The sequence below is a fragment of the Epinephelus fuscoguttatus genome, linkage group LG15 (assembly GCF_011397635.1).
Source record: "Epinephelus fuscoguttatus linkage group LG15, E.fuscoguttatus.final_Chr_v1".
NCBI lineage: Eukaryota > Metazoa > Chordata > Actinopteri > Perciformes > Serranidae > Epinephelus > Epinephelus fuscoguttatus.
The window spans coordinates 32,064,989-32,081,096 of record NC_064766.1 but is presented as its reverse complement, the minus strand read 5'-3'; the positions used below and the strand labels follow the sequence as shown (position 1 = coordinate 32,081,096).

The window sequence follows — 16,108 nt, the reverse complement described above, 5'->3', positions numbered from 1 at the left end:
GTATTAGTCCTTATAACATGTTTTATTTCATGTCTCACCAACCCACACAGCCCTTCTTTCTTTCTCCCAGCTCCTCTGGCTGTGATCAGTATCTCCACACAGGGACATTCTGTTGGTCCCTCAAGGCCTGTTTCACATCATAAAAACAAACAGTTTGAAAGAAGAGAAGCGCCGGTCTCAGACCATTCAAACGGAAGATGAGTAAACAATGTGCAGAAGTGTTTATTTTGGGCACTGGGACACTCTTTATATTAGCAGCTGAGGGAGAGAACTGGGCTGTGGTCTTTTACAGCCCTGGTGGCACCATAACAACTGCGCTCTAACAGGACAGCTAAACCTACCTATCAGTCTGCGAGTCCACCTCTAGCAGCAGCCACAACTCCAAAGTCCCTGAGTACTTCCTCATCTATGTGTGTGTGTTGCAGTTTATTCCTGGGCTGATTTAACATCTTTTAAAGGATGTTTCTATTTCAAAGCAATCTGCCTCTGTTTTTATTTCCCAAACTCCACCCAGCACACAAAGATATATTTACCCATACATGCAGATAGTTGAAGCCAAACTTTAAGCACATTTGTTCTTTTGCTGGTGCAAGCACTGCTACTACATATTAGCATTTTTCTGACCTTAAAATTATGTTTGGCCGTTTGCTTGGTATTTTTATGCCCATTCCAGCTTGCAAGGTACAGAAGTACAATGCCATCTCATCTCTACTCTTCATATTATGACATTTGGGGAGAGGCGTTGTATTATGGAGATGCTAGTGGCAGCCTTTTGCATTGCATCTTGATTCAGGGGGTTGGCGTTTAGGTTTGGGCAGCACAATTACTTTGTCAGGGTTAGAAAAGATCGTGGTTGACATTGGTCATGTCACTGACCAATGACTGATGTGACCAAAAACAATCCCTCAATGCTGACTTTTGGTTTTACACTGGTCTCCCGGGTCAAAGTCCTGTGCTTTTTGGGTCCATCCACCTCTGACCTGCCCTAAGCGTAATTTTGCGCTCTTTATACTTCATCCATGGCTCTGAACGTCTAAATATCAGGTGTCTACAAAACATCTTAAAATGTCTTTAAGTTTTCTTAATATAAGGCCTGAAAAGCCTTAAATTGTCTTGAATTTAGTTTTGATGGGTCTTAAATATTTTCAGTCACATTACCGCAAAAATTTCTCCAGCCTGACAGACCCAATGACTGTTTACAATCATTGAACAGACCGATGAACTGCAATAATAAATAGCACTGGTCTTAAATTTTATATAAGGTGGTATTAAAAAGTTAAAAATCTTAAATTTAAATTGGTTATATCTGTATCATACAGACGCTACTTGTGCATTTCGCATCTGCATCTGATGCCAGTGGCCATTGCCAGGTTGGAAGGTAGAAGTCTGTCTCCAGCTTAGTGACAATTAATATCACCAGGTTTAATATTTTGTTTTTTATTTTTAATTACAATATGATGTGAAACAGCAGAATTATTTGGGTGAAGTGACTCAATAAATGTATTAAGTTGTTTAAAAAAAAAAAACGCTGTAGATTGTCATGTCAGCAGGATAATTACAGGGTATTGTCAGTTTGTGTGACCATGTAAACAGCTTACACAGACGGTTCCTTGACTCACAGTTTTGGCAGCGGTGGCATTGTTGTTACATGTAAACACAAGCTAATCTAATTGAGTACAACCTGACAAATAACATAAGAAAAATAGACCAATAACATCCAGCAAAACATTTTTTTTCTCTTAGTAAATGCACAAAACAGTCACTATGTGATTTATTGTCTTCAATGTGCATTACACTTGGAAAACAAAGTGACCAGACTTCTACCATCTCCACAAATTCAACTTAAAAAGGCACATCATCTGGCTCCTTTTTTTTCTCTTTGCTGTAGTTTGTATTTGTGCTTTGTTGTTCTGAGCTTTCAGGACAACCATATTGATTTAATTTGGTTAGCTAGTATCAGTCATCTGGCCCTATGATTGCCACATCTGCTAAAAGGCTATAAAATGAATTATGTGACTGGCTAAGATGATATGGTTCATCACTGCACCAGTCCTTTCTACATCCCACTTCAACAGACCCTTTTGTGTATAATGCAGTTGCCCACACTGAACAGAAATCAAACGTGCACTGATAACGTCCTTATTGCCCTTGTGCCAATGACCTCACACTCCCCTCTGGTTGTTGTAATTGCACCATTTAAATAGAGCCCTTACTGTGTGATACAGTACAATGTCACAACCAGCATCAAAGCACCGCTTGGAGATGATGTTTTGCTCTTTCAAGTGAGAGCAACATGTATGCAAGCACAGCCAAGTCTGACTGGCATGGCTAAATGAACACCAGCTGAGAGCCTGTAAGTAACGTTCGCAACAAATTAAATCCTATGGCAATTTAAAACAGCCAAAGGCGCAGTAATAGTCTGCAAATCACTGGTTAAGTGGCCGTCGCATCTGATTTCTTGTGCCATCCCTGCGTATGTGGAGCTGGGTTTTAATTGGGACGAAGGGGTGTGACGCCTTGTTCACATCTCGACCATGCAAATTTTTTTTCTCACACCGTTGTTCGAATACATTGAAGCAGACAGTGTGGGCATAAATACACAGAAGCAAATAGTCCAGGTGTGTGTGTTTGTGTCACATGCATTTTCCACATGAGCAGGTGTGCATTGCTTTTCTCAGTGATGCAAGTTTGGGGGCGAGTGCACGTATGTGATGGATGATACAGAGGATGCAAGAGGTGTGAGTAACATATGAAGTGCCTATTGTGCAGTCCCCAAGGGAAAAGGCTAAAGTGCTGCCAATTCCCTCGTATGGGCCTGCTCCCACCAACACACACCCTTTTCACCTTATTTTCCCTTCACATACATCAGGAAGCATCCAAGGACCAAATTATGTGCCATTTGACCATGTATCTAGAGCATTAGCCGTCCTCTCAGCCAGACCGTAATAATCACACTATGGAGGTCACGCCCTTCCTGTCACTGACCTCTCTGTTGTTGAGGCGCTGAGCTGAGGTCGCAGCAGTAGCAGCGCTGTTCCCTCACCCTTGTGTGTTCTGCCGCTTTGTCCCAGCTCCCCAGGGTTATCCCACGTGGCTTTGCAGCAACAAAGATTAATTGTGTCTGTGTTGACTGAAGTAAGTATCTGCCCCAAGCCCACAGAAATGGGAAACTCAAGTGCTATATCATAATATGCTTAAAAATCCACATGTTTGCTTGTTGTCATATTTTTCTCATGGGTAAAAAGAGAAGGGGAAAGGAAGTAGAGTATGCTAGAGAGATGAGTAATTCCTCAAAGGGTTTCTAGAACTGAGCGTGTATTTAGTTTTACAGCAGCCATGGATCCAGAAGTGGGTCAGTTAAACTCCTGTTTTAATGATAAAGGTCAGGCTTTATGAAGGATAAATTGGTACCAGATCAGCTCTGAAGGGCAGCCTCACTTAACCTAAGCAGCACTGACTAAGGGCTTTGGCGAGCTTCTGCTTTATCGGCAGTGTCTGGTATCTGAGAAGAAAGGGCCGCCTCTGAGCAGCTGCAGGGACACAGAGTCTCAGCTAAGCAAAATTCTACACTGCCATTTGAGCAGATTTGAACTCTTAAAGAATTGTGTGCCGATCGCGGGAGGCTGAACAAGCCACTTTTCTGCACCCTAATATTAAGCCACCACTCAAGCAAAACAATTCTTTTATTATTTCTTGATTCCTTTCTGAATATCGTCTTTGAGGTTCTGCTCCAGCTGCGGGCTATGAGGGAGTGAATGGGAGCGTGAATCTCCAGAGCCACTTGGATAAGAATACTCCATGCAACACTGCATTTTGCTAAATAACCAATGTTTGATAGACACAAACGTTTCGTTGTATGATCTCTCCGGGTGTGAATGGAATAAATTAGCATTCCAATTGTGCTGAAGATGGAGAAAAAGACAAGTTGCTCTTGGACAACAACACTTTATTACAGGGTTGTAAATTGAGTAAATTGACCTAACAGCAGGCAGATTTACGAAAGTGTTTGTCTTGACAAGCAACACATAATGCTGCTTTAAAGGGACAGTTCACCCCAAAATCTGAAACACATATTTTTCCTCTTAACTGTAGAGCTATTTATCAGTCTAGATTGTTTTTGTGTGAGTTGCTGAGTGTTGGAGATATCAGCCGTAGAGATGTCTGCCTTCTCTCCAACACAATGGAACTAGATGGCACTCGGCTTGTTGTCCCCAAACCGCCAAAAAAAATACATTTGAAAAACTCAACAGCAGTGCCCCTTCTAGAAATCATGACTTGGTTACTCAAGACAAACCACAGACCTTGTTGTGAGCAGTTTCATGGAGGAACTATTTTATTTCCACTGAACTGCACCAGCCAAGGAAGAGTGCGTCTACTGCTAGCTCGCCCAGCACTACCGAGGTGATTCACGTTAAAGCTCAGCCGAGGCAGACGCAATTATGCCCCTTTTCGACAGTCATTGGCTGGCTTAGCGTGGTTAGGGCCGTCAGCCCAGCATTACCATTACAACAGGACTACCTTCTTGAAGGCGTGTCTTAAACTGAGGATGGCTCGTCTTGAGTGACTTTTTAAAGCAGCAGGCTGATCCACTGACCTGTTATTTTTGCTGCATGTTTTTCCACAGCAGGGCAGGTAAAAGAAGTTTACCTGTTGGAGGTGAGCTGTTTGCAAAGGTGCAGTAAGATCCTGTTGTCTGCAGCTCTTCATCAACTTCTCACTGTGGCTGTTTCTGCTTTCACTTTCCTCCCTGCCGTATTGTTAGACTTGCCTTTATTGAAAAGAAGCCGCCAACCAAGTTCCGCTAATTCAGTAATAACACTTTTAATTTCCTCTAAATTATTCACAATAAAAGTCCCCCATTATTTTGTTATGTATAAACTGTTATTGTGAAGCAGCAAAATGTTGAGTTTTCAAGCAGCAACTTCACACAACTTATAATACGGCTGATAGCGAACATGAAACAGTAAAATAAAGCAGATATCTAATTTAAAAACAGGATGCAGGAGAGAATCTAAACTCCGCACCACGGAGATTGAGTTAGAAGCTACAAAAGTACTGAGAGCTGAACACACAAAAACTCTGAAAAACGCCTTTTTCTGGTCTCCTGCAAACAGAGGTGATAAAAGCCTCACAACATACACGGCTTATTTGGAGGGGAGAAGGGAGGCCATCAGGGTTTGGCTGTGGTCGGCCCAGCTTTTGGAGCTACTTCCGAGAAGGTCCATCTCTGGCGTGAATGGAAACACAAATTGGTGTGGCATGGCTTTACTTGATGTGGCCAAGAGTTACAAAGGAAAAGAGGTATTAATGCTTACCTAACCCTGTCATGAGCACAAGTGTCTCGTCCATTAGTACATTCATGCTTCTGTCTGCGCTGTGATACGTTGCCAGGTGTAGTTAGGTAGAAAGAAAATAGTTCCTACATGAAACTGCTCACAACAAGGTCTGTGGATTATCTTGAGTAACCGGGTCATGGTTTCTGGAAAGAGATGTTGCTGTTGAGTTTTTCAAAAATATTTCTTTTGGCACTTTGAGCACCACAAGTCAAGTGCCATCTAGTTCCATTATATGCAATAGAAGGCACATGTCTCTATGGCTGATACCTTCAACACTTGGCAACTCACATCAAAACAAGATAAATAGCAACACAGTTAAGAGGAAAAATATGTATCCTTTATTTGGGGTGAACTGTCCCTTTAAGAATCATGAACGCTGTAAAGGTAACGATCCAAGCTACAATCGCATTTGTCTCACATGTCTTCCCCCTGTGTCTACAGGTGTCCCATCCAGCCCGAGGAATGTGATCTCCATTGTGAACGAAACATCTGTGATCCTGGAGTGGCATTCTCCCAGGGAGACAGGCGGCCGCAATGACGTGGTCTACAACATAGTGTGCAAGAAGTGCCGGGCCGACAGGCGCTCCTGCTCCCACTGTGACGACAACGTGGACTTCGTCCCTCGACAGCTGGGCCTGACTGACACCAGGGTGTTCATCAGCAACCTATGGGCGCACACCCTCTACAGCTTTGAGATACAGGCTGTTAATGGAGTCAGCAATAAGAGCCCGTACCCTGCCCAGCATGTCTCCATAGACATCACCACCAACCAGGCTGGTAAGTGGCTGCTGCGGCTAGGTGTGGTGATAATGTGGTGGTGGCATTGATGATGATGACAGCCAGCTTTCACTATCTGCGATATAATACTCGTCATGTAACCTTCATAGCAGTACTTTTGCTTTTTTTCAGTCTGTCTTCGCTGTAAGCGCAAACCTGCTTTTAATGCATTTATAAAATGGCAAATTCTACTATTATTGCATAAATGTGAATCATTTCACCTAAGAAGACCATCATTTCTGCACAATGTGCATTTCAGAGTCTCACTTCACGGCATAGCTCACTTCAGGGCTGCTAAGATTTCACGTCGCTCCTCCGTGAATAATGACTTTAAGGCTTGAAGCGAGAGGCCAGCTGGTTTAGTGAAAGTTATACATACATGCTCTCTTTCTAGGCCTTCCTTCCCCGAATCAAAGCAGTGGCTTTCCCTTTTGAAAACACGATGGAGGAGTTCAAACCCAGACCCAAGACACAGCATGTTACATTTTGTGGCAGGACAAGCATAATTCACTGCACCCATCCCTCTTTCCTTTGTAGTTTATTTACACATCAAATCCGGTGGTGAAAATAGTCCCAGTTTGCATTTCACTCAAGACATTCCAGAAATTCTTGCTTTTTAACATTGCTAAAGGTAATCATCCCTCCAAAAACAACACATGACTCATTTATAAAACCTCCTTTTTGAGGTTCACATCTGGAGGTTGCAGGCTGGTTGCTTCACAGACTGATGCATCTCTTTGTTGTTTTTCTTTGGTCTTTGTTTAATGAGACTTTGTTTTGAGAGCAATGCCGCACAGCGAGTCAGTACTTTTCTCTTCACGGAAGGCTACACCCCAGCTGAAACCTGTCTGTAAATCTGCAGATTTATACACCGACACTGCTCTCTGAATTAACAAAAATGGCAAGAGGATTAATCTCGCTGTTAAAATTCGGTCTCTTTTAGAAATTTGAGTAACGTTAGGTGTGATCTGCAAAGCTGTCATGTCTTTGTTGCAGTGTTTTTAGCTTAGCCGATGGTGGACGCAGACGCAGAAGTTTCACCTTTAGTGTTGTGTAACAGCTACCCAGGTTCAGCTCCGTTCACTGTTCAATACTTTAATGTCAGACTGAAGGAGACCGACCCAAGATAGATGCATGGACAGCTGCTGTTTTCAGGCTACGCTGAAATATTCTCTCTGTCCTCCCTCTCCTTGTCCGTCTCCCTGTATGTTTGTGTGCATGTGTGCGCCTTCTCTGACTTTCCCTGTGATGGATATGAGCCCAGCCAATGAAAATGACCTTCATCCTGCTATCCTTCTCTCTCTTCCTCCCTGTCTGTCTCTCCATGTGTTTGTGCTCATCCTCTAACTGTGCCTGTGATGGGACCTGAGCCCAGCCAATGGAAATGACAGGTCGAGCGGGGATATTGTCTTTTTTTTTTTTTTTTGCTACAGCTTTTTTCATGCTCTTGTAGATCTTTGACTCGCACGCAGAAGCACCTATCAGGGGACAAGTATTGACCAAGTGAAACATTTAAATGAGGCTCTTCTCATTTTTCTGTGTTTCTGCGGACGAGGCGGACCGTGAAAATCACAGCGTGAGCTTGTGGGACCTAATAGCAGACATGAAGTGGAGTTACAGTGTGGTGAAAGACAAGAGATTGTTGGTTGAGTTCATACTGGCAAGGTTCCCATAAGGAAAGAGTTACAAGTTTGTCAGCTTGGGGCCCCTGGAACCTCTTGCTGGCCACGCACTATGATTTTCTGTGTTATGTTTTCTACATAGTCTGATGATGAAATACTGAATGTTAGATGAATTCAGAATTACTGATGCACATTTCTGCTTATTAATAGTGGAATGAACTTATTTCACATTTATCTCAAAGACCAGTAAAATAGAAATTGCTTTATCCGGGTTCCCTTTTGTATAGAAGTACATTTTGAAATTTTTTGAAATTAAATTTGGCGCAGTTGATGGGGGGCATACCGTATTTGATTACTATGACTCTCAGAAGAATGTAATGACCAACTGAACTTGTCTTTGTCTGAGAGTGAGTCAGGGGAGGAGTGGAAGAGAAGATGGGGCGGGATGGAGAAAGGGAGCGCTTTTTTTTTTTCTCGTCTTTTGACCAGACTACAAGACTGTGACAGTGAAGGAGAGGAAAATGAGGGAGTAAATAGGTCTGATTATCGGGGTGGTCTAATGGTGCTGACTGTCCCCATTTGACAGGCTAATAGCACACTTGACAGATAGATGTAGAAGAAGCAATACCCAGGCCTATTGTTGAAGTCTGCTGCAGTAATGAGGTGTCTGCCAGTAATCTGCCAGGCCTATGTCCAGCCCTGTGTGGCCCTTTGTAGCCAGGTAATTGCACTGTTCCTAGTTTCGACAGGGGGTTTCATTCGCAGGCCACTTAAGAGGCAGAAGTATCCAGGAGGGATTAATGTTGATAATAAACTCCAAAAACTAAAAGAGAAGACACTCTTTAAAGTGTAGGGCTCTGTTTTGGGGGGTTCATGAGGACTGCGTTAAGAAATAGAGCATGCTTCATTTTCAGGAACCTTGAAATCCTCTTGTCCGTTCATTTGGTATTTTTGTGCACTGCGAACTCGCATGATGCAAGGTTGGGTGAGGTGGCGTAACAAAATGCAAGTTCCATGTAAATGAGGTAGCAATAGAAGGTGTTTGTATTCTGAGCCTGGAAGACTATGGAAATTCCCAATGCGATACCAGTCATCATACATACAATGGGGTCATCGCACCAGTCCTACCCAAGATATTGTAATTGTTGCGAATGGGAGGTAAGGTGCAAGAAAAACAAGTGTAATCCAAGAGAATATATGAGCACCCCGCTGGTATCAGGGTGTCAGTGCCTGTACTGTACATGAAGGCGAACTTCTCCTTCGTCTCACCCAATAAAGCAGCAAAATGAAAACATCAAACTCGAAACTCTGTCGAAACTTACTTGATTGCTTCAGCATCAGAACGACAACTTGAGCTCTTAACTGTGAGACAAAAGCAAAGGATGGCACTGTTTGAACTAAACAGACGAACAACGCACAACCCTAATTTCACATGATGTCCTCTGTATGCCGGAGCCAGGGCTGGCAGTCGAATAGACAGATTTCTTTGTTTTTGTGACATTGCCATGTTTACGCACATCGGGGAATGCACAGGTGCACAGATATCGAGGATATGAAAGTTGAAATTTTGTCCATTGAGTGTCATTGTAATTCTGTTTTAAATTATCAGAAACGGGTGATTCTGGGAAAGCCCCTGACTTTGACTCTGTTTTATTAAAGAAGTCATGCCATGGAAGTGTGCATAGAAGCTCACACATTTATAAATCGTGAAAAGTATTTTCATGATCATTTTTTATTTGTCTGTAGGTTCAAAAGAAGGTTCTGAAAAATGTGGCACAGGTAAATGCACTATAAAGGGTGCACTGCTCACAGTGTCCTCTAAACGCCTCCTGGCTCTGCCTGTCAAGGTGAGCCATTTTTGTGCTGTTGCGCTCAGCACAGCTGTGAAAAAGGTTTGAGATGAGTAAAATGATTGCTTAGCACATAATAATTAATCAACATACCTTCTTGTTTATTTTGCATTCCAGCCATCCTTTTTGCAACAGCAACATGCATCTATGTGCCTCCGCTTAATAAGAAAGTAAACTGCAAGCGCATTTATAACTGCACTCATTTCCTCAACCTTATCTTAAGTTAAAACCCTTATACTGACCTCCCTATATACAGCATTTCCCAATAGCACTCCCAGACCTACAGCTGATGATAAAGGTTTAAGCTCAAGCAAAAGCAAAAGCAAGAAAAAATATTTTGCCACAAGCTGCTTTTCTGGAAATCAAACCAGCACGGACCATTGAAAGCTGAAAGCTGGGAAGGATCAAGACCTTTGACAGTTTCCGTCATCTACATTTTTTTATTTATAGTTTTAATTGACATATGACAGAGGACAGCACACTGACATACCACATAAAGCGTGCATACTGTTAAACAATAACACAACAGTGACACTATACAAAACATAACAGATGTCAGAATAAACACAATAAAGTTCATTCATGAACATTTTCCCTCGATAAGATCTCATACAAATCCAGGGTCCATCATCTCCATGGTCATATTCACAAAGAACGGAAGCTGCCCGTTCCACTGATAATAAATCCATGAAGTCTTTTAACCAATTATCTATATTTAACAATTTAATGTGTGATTTCCAATTATCATAATGATACGTTTAACTGACATAAAAGCTAGAGCAATAATTCGGTGTAAAAGCTTTGACTGTATATTTTCTATTCTTGTGCCTAAAAGGCAGACTGATGGACACTGAGGTATTTTCACATTCAGGATAGAAGACAAACTGAATATCACCTTGTCCCAAAAACATCTCACTGGGGGGCAGTGCCACAACAGATGCATCAGTGATCCTGCCCCACCACAGCTGTGCCAACATAAATGTAAAAGGGATCAATTCGTTGTAATCTGCATGGTGTAATATACGTCCTATGCACCACTTCTATTCGTAAAATTTTGTATCGAGCACTTTTGGATACCATGGTTGTGTTTCTTTGGACGGACTCCCACGGGGCTAAGGTCAGGGATACAGTCCTTCTCCCACTGATGTTTGATGGAAGCTAGGCTGTCTGAAGAGGCGAGGCACAATAACTCAAACACTGCCGAAACGCCGACTCAATTTATTATCAAGTTCTCTATTGAGCTCTGTGGACAAATTCTTTGAGATGAGTGACCTTAAGATTGATCTTAACTGTAGGTATGACAAAAATTCAGCATCTGTTAAATTGTACAACTTTTTCAACTTATTAAAGGGTACCATATCCCCATCTTTCACAATCTGCCCCAATTCATTTATACCACGGCACTACCATATATTGTTTGACAATGGTCTGTCTCTGGCAATCAGAAGGTTGTTGTTTCATATAGGGTATAATGGTAGAGGTGCCCCATTAAAGGCTAAATGTTTTGTACAATTTTATTAAAGGTTTATCCATTTTAGTTTGATTTTAGGGTGAAACCGTAACGCTGATTAAGAGACAGACTTATCATATTCAGATAAAATCTTCTCTTCAATCCATTTCCAACTGCCAACATCACTCTTGTATGTATCACTCCCATCTGCATTCCGTCATCTACATTAAAAATGACTAACAAGTGTTAAAACGATCAGACAGATGCTCATTCATCAACAATTCATCTGTGCTGGACCACGCCCTTCCATGGCAAGATTGTCCCCCCACACAGGTCAATTGCGAAAACATACTGGGGACACTTTTCAACAGCTTAATTCAAATTATCCACTGAATCTGGTGATGTTTGAACAAACTGTCTTTGATTTATAGCCAAATTTTGTGCCAGTTCAGTGCAGTTGTTTAGGCCTTAGGTAAACCACCACCGTCTGACCAATTCAGAAACTATTTCTTGGGCAGCATTTGCACATAACTTCCAATCATTGGTGAAAATTTCACAAGTCTGTGATATACCACCTCGAAGGAATTTGCAAATTCAACAATTCCCTGTTGTCAAAGCTCAACTTTAAATTTAAAAAAACAACTAAAAGACTGATAAAAGGCCTTCATGCTAAAATAAGTTTTCTTGCTGCTTCTACTCAGCTCAGAAACATCACCAGGTATGGGATCTGGGGGATAAGTAGAGCCTTCCCATGAGATATAGGCTGTTGACAAGGGTAATAGTATATTATTACCCCTCTAGTACTATAAGAATGTCAGCCTATGAGAGAACAGATAGGTGAAGTGGCCCTTAAAGTCAGATTACCCAGGAAAGAAAGTTTGTGCTTGTCTCAAAGGAGTCTTCACCTTTTCAACTTGACAGGGCTTTAGTGTTGACTGTTGTGAGATTAAGGAAAACCAAGAGACCCCCTAGAAGCAGTAAGGCTGCAGTAGTTAGAGGGGTTATGGTGTAAACTGGCCATGAGGAGAGAAAGTGGACAAGGAGGAGGAGGAGGTGAGGGAATAATGGAGGTGAGGAGGGAGTTGAAGGGATTTAGTGTGAATCACCGAAGAGGCCATTTAACTGCCCTCGATCCCAGCGTGTGTCTGGGAGGAAGGACTGATCAATAGTGTGATTTAGGAGTTCATTCACAGCCTGTGCTCTCCAGGAGATACACGCACACACACATATAGATACAGACATACAAAGGTTATATACTGCCCCCCCTTAGGCTATCATTCACCCCTAGACCGAATTTAGTCATATTTATCTATGTTTGCTATTGAAAAATAGCCATTTGATGTCTTTTTGTGAAATAGAGTGGTTTAATTTAAGGCGTTGGAGACACTCTGCCAGTGAATTTATTAAAACTAAATGACCATGAAGATAAATATATGGTAGTCATGCTGTGGGCGATAAAAGTACTTGTGGTGAAAACTACAGACATGGCAGCCACGTTTCTTATGTAATCCATCCAAGGCTGCCCACAGCTTTCTGGGGCCCAGCCACTGTGATGGTGGTGGGGAGGGGCTTAATAAGACCTCAGAAACAAACATTGCACAGTATTTATTGATGCTTAAAGTTATGCTATGCAGAATTGTCAGTTAGTGTTTGCGAACAGGCTTGAGAGTGAAAGTAAAAACTGAACCCAGGTTCAATCTCGTGTGGTGTTTCGCCTCAGTGTATCTGCGTCTTTTTAGGTGCTGTTCCCTTTTGGATGCCTGCTGTTTACATTCTGACACCTGGTCCTGACCTTTTTATAAAGCCATCACCTGAGCACTGTTGGGGTACATGCCTAGAAACATCCTGAGCACAGAAAACAAGAAAATTCCAGGCAAAATCCCTGCAGAAATGTACACCATCGCACACTTCTAGTGGGTCATAACTGATGATTGAGCATGATTTCTTCTGTATGAGTCTGTTCTTCAGGGAAAATCCTGCATAGAATACTGTTTTTTTTTGGTACGCAACCATTGTACAAAAACCAAACAAACAAAAAACAACTAGTTAGCAGTTAGCAGCTATAGACTAAGAAAAAATAATGTAATTCACTGAGCCATTCAGAGGCTACTGCTGGCAGATCAATCAATCAATCAATTTTATTTATAAAGCCCAATATCACAAATCAAAATTTGCCTCACAGGGCTTTGCAGCATACGACATCCCTCTGTCCTTATGACCCTCGCAGCGGATAAGGAAAAACTCCCTTTAATGGGGGAAAAAATGGTAGAAACCCCAAGAGGAGCAACTGAGGAGGGATCCCTCTTCCAGGACAGACAGACGATGCAATAGATGTCGTACAGAACAGATGAACATAATAAATTAACAGTAATCCGTATGACACAATGAGACAGAAGGAGAGACAGAGAGAGAGAGAGAAAGAGAGATGCAGGACAGACGGTAATGACAGTAGCTTACAACAACATTAATGAAAGTAATAATATTATAGTTCTGGCTATTGTGGTACAATATGTTGAAAGTTATTATTAATATCTCATAGTGTACATATGTGACAATAATCATATGTGTATAATAACAGTAGAAGTATGACTAATGATAACAGCAGCAGCAGCAGGAGGCAGTTGGCAGGACCACGGCAGCAGCACAACCACACACGTCACGCTATCCAGGCACCGCTGCGATATGAGTTAACCTGAGAGACAGTGGAGGACAAAGGCTCCGGAGAAGAAGCCGAGTTAGTGACATGCGCCCGGTGTATTATAGGGGGGTCCTCCGGCAGACTAGGCCTAAGTCAGCCTAACTAGGGCCTGGTACAAGGCAAGCCTGAGCCAGCCCTAACTATAAGCTTTATCAAAGAGGAAAGTCTTAAGTCTAGTCTTAGGTGTCTGCCTCCCGGACCGTAACAGGAAGATGATTCCACAGGAGAGGAGCCTGATAGCTGAAGGCTCTGGCTCCTGATCTACTTTTGGAGACTTTAGGGACCACGAGAAACCCTGCGTTCTCAGAGCACAGTGTTCTGGTGGGATAATATGGCACTATGAGCTCTCTAAGATATGACGGAGCTTGACTGTTTAGAGCTTTATAAGTCCATAAGATACAGGCAACTTCGAAGGTGGAATGTTTTCTTGCATGCTACTCAGTGCACGAGTTGACGACATGAATCTATCAACTCACCATAAATGTCAAAATGACAACTTTGACCATTACATTTGTTTTTCTTGTCTGTCTCGGATGACGTATACTTACCACATAAACCAAGTGATGATTGGATCTTCAAGCATTTAAAAAAAGTGTTGAGGAATTTCAGCGGGGTTATGTGAACTTCCTCAACTGGAGGAACAAATGTAGTGAAGCATCGTTCCAGTGTACTCCGGTGAGGTGCTGATGTTTCTCAGCATCGCCTTTAAAGAGGAAATACAGCAAGGGTTGGACGAAGCAGTGAGTAACAGTGATTACTTTCTGTGGTGGAAATGCTAAACAGATCTAGGGTGTAGGCACATGTCCGTACAAGTTATAAAAGGTGCTATACCTAAAGTTTTTGGTGGAAACCTGGCTTAACGTTACTAGCCAAGAGGCCCACCACCACCTGTGAGAAAAAGGATGCTAGTGCGTATGTAGCCCCCGTCTCTCTTAGTCAGTTTACATTTATCTGTTTATGTGAGTAAAGCAAATCTTGGGAGGGCCCATTCTCTTGACCTTTCGAGGGGCCCAGCCATTTCTGTGGGCGGGCCTGAATCCACCCTCCACACTTTACCTACTCCCGCCACTTCCTCAAATGAGGAGGTTGTTTTTCATCTTTTACACATTTTACAACTCCTCTCTACTCTGAGTGATTATGTGGGGGTGGTTTGATGAACAATGCATGAGAGAAAAAAGAAATTCCATAGATCTTATGACTGGTGCTATCTTTTTCAACTAATGCCTGATGCTCAACAGTTCTCTGATCTTACTGGCACAGCCTTCTTGACCTAGATTATGTGCCAACAGTCCCTCAGACCACAGAATGCCAAGTATATCTACAAACAATCCTCCTCCACTTAGCTGCTCTGTTTGGAGAGCTATTCCCACAGAAATGCAAACATTACTATCCTCGGCCTTCTATGGGCAAGTCCTACCGGGTGGGTTGCATTCAAGATACTAAGATGCAATGCGGTGGACTGAAATCCAAACAACCAGATGAATTAAAGAGATCTGCGCTCTGTGGGGTTCTAAAATCAGATGAGATGTTAGGCAAACATGTCCGCGGAGGGTATTCAAGACACTACTCATTATGCCTTTACAGTTTACAGCATACAGAGTCCCTCCATTTGTTTTGTAGCGCTTGCCTTTTTCCTTGTTTCTTCCCTGTCAGTGCTGCTTCTGTGTATCAGAGCTCGGGTGTCCAAGAGTTTCATCATCTTAGACGGTTCTTGGGGCTCTCTCTGGGTGCCATTTTTATTTCATTTGATGCCTGTTCTCATAAATGTTGGATCCTGTCCCTGGACCCAGAAAGGGAGGTATTAGCTGCAGGCAAAAATAAAAATGTGGGCTTGAATGCTACTGAGTTTTCTCGTCAATTCTGATGTCTTTATATAGTGTATTAAGTGACGCTAGGAAGTGTGTGCTTGTGTCGATGTGAAAGTACGCTCATGCGGTGTACAGGTTCGTTTTTTTTCCCACAGAGAGCTCTGTTCAGAATCCTTCACGTATAATATGATTTTGAAAATAATTCCAACCATGGTTCCTTGACAGAAATACACGGTGCTGAACTGATCCCTCTTTATGATGTTTGAGAGAGACCCATTACCATGTAGTCATGGCTGGCTTGGCCGTCTGAGCCTCTACTAATAGGGAGGGTAGTAGTTAAACCTATGCCTTTGACAGATGCACAGCACATGACTATAGGCTGCTCTCCTCATCTGAGACACTGAGCCCCTATTAGGAGGCTGCATGGTTCAATGGTATGCCAGCATCTTAAAGCAGAAACCTCAAGTGCACTACAGAGAAAGAACAACTCCTCTTGTATATGTGGTTGTGAATGTGGCCGTACGTATTTATCTGCACTTGTGCCTTGGCTTTTTTTCTATACACAGA

At 42.4% G+C, this 16,108-nt stretch overlaps 1 protein-coding gene across 4 annotated transcripts in view; it reads left to right on the top strand.

Moving 5' to 3' along the window:
• LOC125901967 (ephrin type-B receptor 1-B) overlaps positions 1-16,108 on the top strand; it is a 223,269-nt gene that overhangs the window by 138,917 nt on the left and 68,244 nt on the right. For all 4 annotated transcript variants that reach the window (XM_049598023.1, XM_049598024.1, XM_049598022.1 and 1 more), the window contains one exon: positions 5,778-6,113. In XM_049598023.1, the coding sequence (XP_049453980.1) occupies positions 5,778-6,113 (336 nt within the window). The remainder of the gene's footprint in view (positions 1-5,777; positions 6,114-16,108) is intronic.